The 7,028-nt window shown below is 49.3% G+C and overlaps 2 protein-coding genes across 2 annotated transcripts; both read right to left on the bottom strand.

The window, feature by feature from the left end:
• Positions 1-933: 933 nt before the first annotated feature.
• Positions 934-4,054, bottom strand: PSV08DRAFT_190783 (uncharacterized protein; the record flags this gene model as incomplete). The annotated part of the gene is made up of 2 exons (XM_014222595.1): positions 934-3,206; positions 3,265-4,054. The coding sequence occupies 2 exons, from the start codon at positions 4,052-4,054 to the stop codon at positions 934-936; spliced, it is 3,063 nt and encodes a 1,020-aa protein (XP_014078070.1).
• Positions 4,055-5,622: 1,568 nt separating this feature from the next.
• Positions 5,623-6,737, bottom strand: PSV08DRAFT_356947 (D-isomer specific 2-hydroxyacid dehydrogenase; the record flags this gene model as incomplete). The annotated part of the gene is made up of 2 exons (XM_014222596.1): positions 5,623-6,570; positions 6,624-6,737. The coding sequence occupies 2 exons, from the start codon at positions 6,735-6,737 to the stop codon at positions 5,623-5,625; spliced, it is 1,062 nt and encodes a 353-aa protein (XP_014078071.1).
• Between the last annotated feature and the right edge of the window lie 291 nt (positions 6,738-7,028).

A 7,028-nucleotide genomic window follows, 5' to 3' on the forward strand; every position in this document is an offset into this window, starting at 1 on the left:
CCAAAGTAAACCAGCGTATCATGCACAAGACGTTACAACAAAACACATATCTGGCTCGTTACCCACCCAATGTACTTCGAAGTATCTTTTATGATCTTTTTGCAGATTTGGACCTCTTTTCTTTTTTTGATGGACCGGTTTGGCGATCGATGCACCATTTGCTTTTTTGTTGGCACATTGCTTACGACCGGGCAAGGTCTCAAAATTGTAGGATCTAGGTATTTATCAAGAAGAGAGGTATTTATAATTGTTTGGAAGGAAGACTTCGTAGCTGTAAGAATTTGTCGACCCATCTGCGCCAACTATACTGAGCATTGCTTTCCGTTTTCCGTGAATTTCCTGGCTTGAGCACCAACTTGATCCTTTGACCATTGGAGTCACTTGATAAAGAATCACGAACATTACTGGGTGTGATTCGAAGTATAATCGTTAAGAATACTATGTTATGAGGATAGGAGGACTAGCTAGGAATAGGTAAGTCGTGCATGTGTGGTATAGATATGAATGACATGATGTCTAGGATGGAGCAGTGTCACAACGGGAAGTACTTACGTTTCCAGTCTTCCCATCACGCGATTACTTCCCTTGGTCAATTGGGTGTGCCTCCTAGCATAAACAATTAACTGAGAACAAATAAATAGGGACTTGAACTGCAAGCTAGGAGGGCGCATCTGTCGACAATTGAACCTTAGTTCGATTCGGGAGGTGGGCGTCGGGTAGCTTCACCACCTTGGGAGTTACGTGATTGAGTTTTTGTTTGTTTGCACTTGTTTTCTCCACTTGTGATTGATTAGACTGATCATGTGATGTAAGAACATACTCTATTGATCTGCCGACTCGATAGGATGCAACGCTCTGATGGAGCTGTACATTATTCTACATGTAAAGAGGGACTTGACTCTTGCTCCTGCTCAATTAGGGTGCTTTGTTTAATCATCGATCTCCGTCATTGGGTTTCTTTACCCATGCTTCCTCCATCCAATATCTGAGGAACTTCCCAACTAACTCCTCACTGATGTCTACTCCGCCTTCCAGGCAAGGCGCCCATCTCTTCGCCTGCGTGGTCTCAAACTTTGGCTGCGAAGCTCCTTGGGCAGATCCATATCTTGTTTTGAAGAATTCAAGCAGCTTGAAAGGCGGGTTGACTTTCACATCCTGGTCTGAGGCTTCTAGTCTATGCACCCATTCTCTCTGGGGCACTGCCTCAAATTCTAGCCCATATTTCTCCAAGCGGGGCAAGAACTGCGCATTCCAGAGGATGGGCGCCTCGTTGACAACATGGAGCACGTGAAACTTCGCACCGTTTTGCTCGGGTGACAGTGCTATCTGTGCCAATGCCTCTGCTGCAACATCGACTGGCAACCAACTCTCTTCCTCGTCATCATCCACTACCGGCAACGCCCCAATTGTGCGGGCCGCCTGTACCGTCATCGGGAACGCCTCAGCCGAATTCCATGTACCCCACTCGGTATCCCCACACACCTGTCCCAGCCTCACAACCCGAGCGGGAACTTGGGCTGTCTCCGCAGCTGCGGCAGCCATGTGCTCCGCTACCCATTTGCTCTGTCCGTAGCCCATTCCAGCAACAGCACACCATGGGTGCAGGGTCTCAGGAATGGCGTGGGATGGCTGGGCGCATAGGGCAGCGGCGATACTGGAGACGAAAGTGAAAACAGGTTTTTGAGAGCGGAGAGAAGAGGCGGCGAGAGTAAGGAGAAAGTGAGTTGAGCGAAGAGAATCCTGCTCGAAACTACGGAGTGAATGGTTGAAGTTGACTGACCAAGCGTTATGAATGATGTGAGTTACAGATCGGGAGAACAATGTAAGAAGGCGAGCAGAAAGACCAAGATTAGGTGCAGTGAAGTCGCAGGGAAGAGCAACAATCTTCGAGAGGTGGGTTGCGGGATCAGTATGGGAGAGGAGACGGGCGTGCTCTAGGGCTGAGTGGATGCGGGTATAGGCTGCGGAGCAGTCTGAAGCGCGAACAGGACAATATACCTGTGCTACAGCAGAATTGGTGAGGAGGTTGTGAAGCAAGTGGGAGCCAATTGCCCCTGTGGCGCCGGTGAGAAGCACGCAAGATGGTCCCTCATCGATCGTACCCAAGGGAAAAGGTGTGAAATTAGAGTACTTCTCCAAGAGCGCCTGGGCAAGCGCTTCGGAAGAGTCCTCTTTGGTAGAGAGTCCTTGTCGAAGGTCGAGCAGATGACGGGTCAATAGAGAGATGTTGGCATGTTCGAAGACGGCGTTGGTGGCGAGCGTGGCACCGCGAAGGTGAATGCTTTTCACGATACTAGACCGCACATTAGAGGCCTGTAACGAGTCCATACCCAAAGCGAAAAAGTCGGCCTCATCGTCGATCGTCGAGAGGTTCAAGGCCGAAGTAACGATATGCCGCACTCTTGATGCGATTTGGTCATCTGACACTTCAACCGCTTCGTTCGTCGCTCGTGATCGTGCTTCATAGTATTCCTCGATGTCAGCAGCGAATGACTTCAGAAATTGAGGTTTGATGACGGTGTCCTTGTCAGTGCGAGGGAAGGGCGTGTCTGCTTTTTTGACGATGACCGCATCAGGAGATATTCGCGCATACCCAGGGACACGAGAATTACCCAAGTCCAGATCGGCAGCAATACTTTCCAGAATTTCTTCCTTACTCAGTGTCTTAGCGGTATCTGACGCAACCACAATCATTCCCAGTGAGTCCCGCTCCGCTCCAAACACGACTGCTGCGCGTACGTTAAGGTTCCGCGATACTGCGTCTTCTAGGGGCGTGGGATCTGCTTTCTCCCCATTTATCAGGACGATTATATCGTCCTGTCTGGCCACGAACCTCCATACGGCTGGGTCCGTCGGGTGGGGCCGAAATACATCTTTCGTGGCGTACGACCCATCCTCACGGTTAGAATACACCTTGGCGGGAAGCCCAGGCATCACGACAAGATGGAAATTACCTTCTCCAACAGGCTCGAATTTCAAAAATGGTACTGCGTGCGCCAGTGGGGTAACCCACCGAAAATCTGTTGGCCAGGCTTCCATCAGGGCACCCGCTTCAGTCAGACCATAGAGATGATATATGCGCGCTTTCTTGGCCAACAGAACTTCTGCTAGGTCGTTCGGGATTGCTGATCCAGCGACAATGACCTGGGTGAGACTGCCCAGTCGCTCGATACCACCGGGAATCTCAGTGAAGAACTTGAGAATGTCTAAGAGTTCGTTTCTCAGTATATGGAAGCAGTCGAGCAAAGCGGGAAATTTTCTTACATGGGACAGTCACCAGCGCCTTGGACGATGTCCGTTCGATTGAAGCATTGATGATTGATGCGGTTATCGGCCGGTTGGCATTCGAGATTGCAAGTGTCGTACCATTGACGAGACAGCGGAGTAAAGTAGCCAGGCCAAAACTATGGAACAAAGGCAGTGTCGTCAAAGTGTTAGCGCGAGGCATTCGGGCGGCCACCATAGCTGCTTGCGCCAACCACGCGCTTGGAGAGAGTACAACTGGCTTTGGCAAGCCTGTCGTACCACCGCTGTGGATAACGAACTCTTGCTTACTATCAGCTGGTACAGGCGGTATCTGTCCGTCCTCAAGCCCCAGTTTAGATAGCGCTTGCAGATTCAGGAGGGGTATAACAACTGCTGGCGAACCGCTTGTCTCCCGGACTCGCTCCATCGTTTTCACAGATCCCTCCGCCGCGATGACCACCTGGCATTCTGTAGCAGCCAAGAGATGCGCATATCCTTGGTCTGCGAGCCGTGGAGACAAGAACATCGACGTCAAACCCAACCTTTGCAATGCAAAAAATGCAATGTAATAGTCAAGACTGGAGACTCCAACTAGAGCCACTCTGAACAGACCAGGCTTCTTGGGAAGCGCTTTACGATATGCCGTCGCTGCAGCTCTGGTCAATCGCTCTATGTCAGCCCCAGTGTAATTCTGAAAAGCACCATTCTCATCCGCGTAGGAGAGAATTGGCTTGTCAACATGCGTCTTTGCACGATCTCGGATCAGCTGATCGATATTCGGGTAGAAAGGTTCCTGTGTCACGGCCATATCTTCTGTACCGAGCGGATTGACGGAATATTAGAATGGAAATAGATGTATTAAAAGAACAAACGACGGCTTGGGTGATACGTCGTAGTAGGAATGGATAAAGTGAGACTATAAGGTTCCAGAGGAGTTGTCCTCTGAGTTCTAAGACTGCGGCATGATAGCAGTGAGATCGGAGCGTTTCGCAGGAATCTGTTGACGAAGAGCTGTTTCTGACCCGCAAATTTCAACCCCACCCAAAACAACACATGCCGACAGAATCACCGCACACTGAAGAAGCAATACATTCTACACAAGGGACTCCATGCTCGACATCATCCCACTTTTGCGTTATCTTGCAGAATTGCTGATCGTATCATGGAATGCGCCGGAGCTGTACGTGCAACGCTACATGGCACAAGTTTTGTACGGTAGGGACGCTAAAATCTCATATCCGGCGCCACTTCGGACGAATCTTTACCTAATTTCCGTAATATAGCACGAGCCCAGACGCTAACACGCAGACGGCAGCTTACTCGCGACAAGCGGCTCATAATACAGACACTACGCAGAGGCAGGTTTACATATTAAGCAAGCGCCAACCACCTTAAGTTTACTATTTAACAGATACAGTACAGGCTTAGGAGCAGATTACTCTAGAATATCTAGGTAATCTAGTAGCTGAGATAAGCGATAGGCGCCAAGCTGTGATATACGCCGAGGGCAGTCATACTAAATATTGATTAGTGTTTTATTACCATCTGAAATCAGATTAGCTCGAACAGACCCTTGCTAGTGGCCCACATACATTATTTCTGCCAGACAGCATAGTATGTCCTTTTCATGCACAAAATCGGCTCATAGGTACTTGCCTGCACCATGTTTCGTTACTGCCCCTGTTACCTTAGACTAGTACGCAGAGCCGCCGAAGAGCACGGGCCAGGACATGGTATTCATCGGCAGTCACGATAGCAGAGCTGCTATAGTAGTTTGTTGGCGTGCGTATAGGCTTAGCAAAGATTAATATACAGGGGGCGAGAAGATTAGTCCAGACTTCTGCAAAGTCAGCGTGCGTATATTACAGCTGCGCTTCTATCCGTGAACTTAAAAAAACCAAAGACGCAATGAAAGGGTGTTGATAGGTTAGCGCGTTTAATTTTTTGTGTTATAGTATTGAATAGCTCACCACTTAGCTGCCCAAAGCGAGCTAGTCTACTCATCAAAGAGCCAAGACGTACGTAGTGTCTATGCTGTTATCAAGAGCCTTGCTGCAGGTGAATCGGCAAGTAGGTGTGGGTAGAGGTAAGGTTAGTTAGGCTCATGTAAGAACTAACCCTGCATCTTCCTGTACCTACTACTTGCCGACCTAATCTCACTAATTAGCCCCTGATGTCCCTAATAGGACAGGAACTATACCCCAAATACCTATTGATTATAGCTGATTCAAAGGGTCCAGATTCTCGACATCACACGGGATACTGTTAAACCTTCTGGCCGATACAGTCAGCTAATTGCATGGATGCCGTCTTAGCAAACGAGAAGGTTTATTCGATTCAATTTGAAATGCAAACTACATGATGATTGACTGAAACTCAAAGTACAGCATGAACGACGCTGTGCACCGGCTCATCGACACAGTTGAGTGGTGTACACGGTCGTCCCTTTGTGAAATATTCCTGCACGTTATCCAAACACTCTTGCTCGGCTAGTTCGAATGAACCTTCCGTCAGTCCGCCCATGTGCGGAATAGGAACCACCTTATCGCTCTCCAGAAAGTATGGGTCGATGCCTGTCGGCTCGTTCTCAAACACGTCTAGTCCCGCTCCAGCCAGTTTGCCACTCTCCAAAGCTCGAATCAGCGCCTGGTTGTCTACGATAGCACCCCGAGCAGTGTTGATAACATATGAGCCGTCTTTCATCAACAGGAACTGTTTGTCGCTGATCAGATGCCAGGTACTTTGATCTAGCGGACAATGAAGTGAGACAACATCCGAAGTCTGCAGGAGCTCGTTCAGAGTCGCGCAGTGCACTGAACCAGCGGGGGCTCTATTTTGCACCGCTTTACCGTTCCTGCTGTGATACCTAACCTGCATGCCCAACGCTGTAGCCTTATGTGCGAGAGACATTCCTATACTGCCCATTCCCACGATGCCCAAAGTGATGGATCTCAGATCCCGTGACAGAGGTAGACGGTCTCTCCACCGTCCCGAGCGCAGACTCCGTTCTGCGTGATTTGTGTTACGGACTACAGCCATTGTGAGGAAAAGAGCCATTTCGGCAGTGGCGTCGACGGTAGCGTGTTTGGTGTTGCAGAACCAGATGCCCTGTGTCGTCATCCAGTCGACGTGGAAGTCGTCGAAGCCTCGCTGGGCCGACACCACGATGCGGAGATCTGGTAGGAGAGGGCTTAGAAGTTGGGCGTCGAAGGGCTCGTAAGGCTGAGGTCCAAGTCGGCAGACTAAAGCCTGGTATGGACCGCGGGAGGCCACTATCTTGGGTATGCCTTCGAGTGCCTCTGCTCTGGTTGACACATCAAGAAACTGGGAAACATAGTAAGTAGAGGATTCTCGAGCAAAGGCTCCTCTTAACGTACATCGATGTCGAACAGTTCAGTATATTGGTCGCGAATCCTACTAGACTGATGTTTGGGAAGACCAAGGTACAAGACCTTTGGTTTGTGGGCGAAGCTCTTTGTCTTGTCGAACATTTTCTCAAAGCAACCAAGCGTACTATACTCAAGTGTATGATCACGCCCAGTCAGAATTCTTAGTTTATGAGTCACTGCTCACTACATTCATATATCGCTTTTCTGCAGTGTTTCATAGTACCTAATATGCCCCCAGCACTCGATAAGCTTGGCCACCGGTGCAAAGAAAACACTATCATACGAGCTGCCTCTTAGGGCACGGTTTACAATCCGGCAGATCTTTAGTTACGCAACCAGTTACTAGTATACATGGGTAAGTTTCGTTAGCTCAATGTATTAGCCAATAAGATC

Source organism: Bipolaris maydis, assembly GCF_028858645.1.
Source record: "Bipolaris maydis strain C4 unplaced genomic scaffold PSV08scaffold_17, whole genome shotgun sequence".
Classification (NCBI taxonomy): Eukaryota; Fungi; Ascomycota; class Dothideomycetes; order Pleosporales; family Pleosporaceae; genus Bipolaris; species Bipolaris maydis.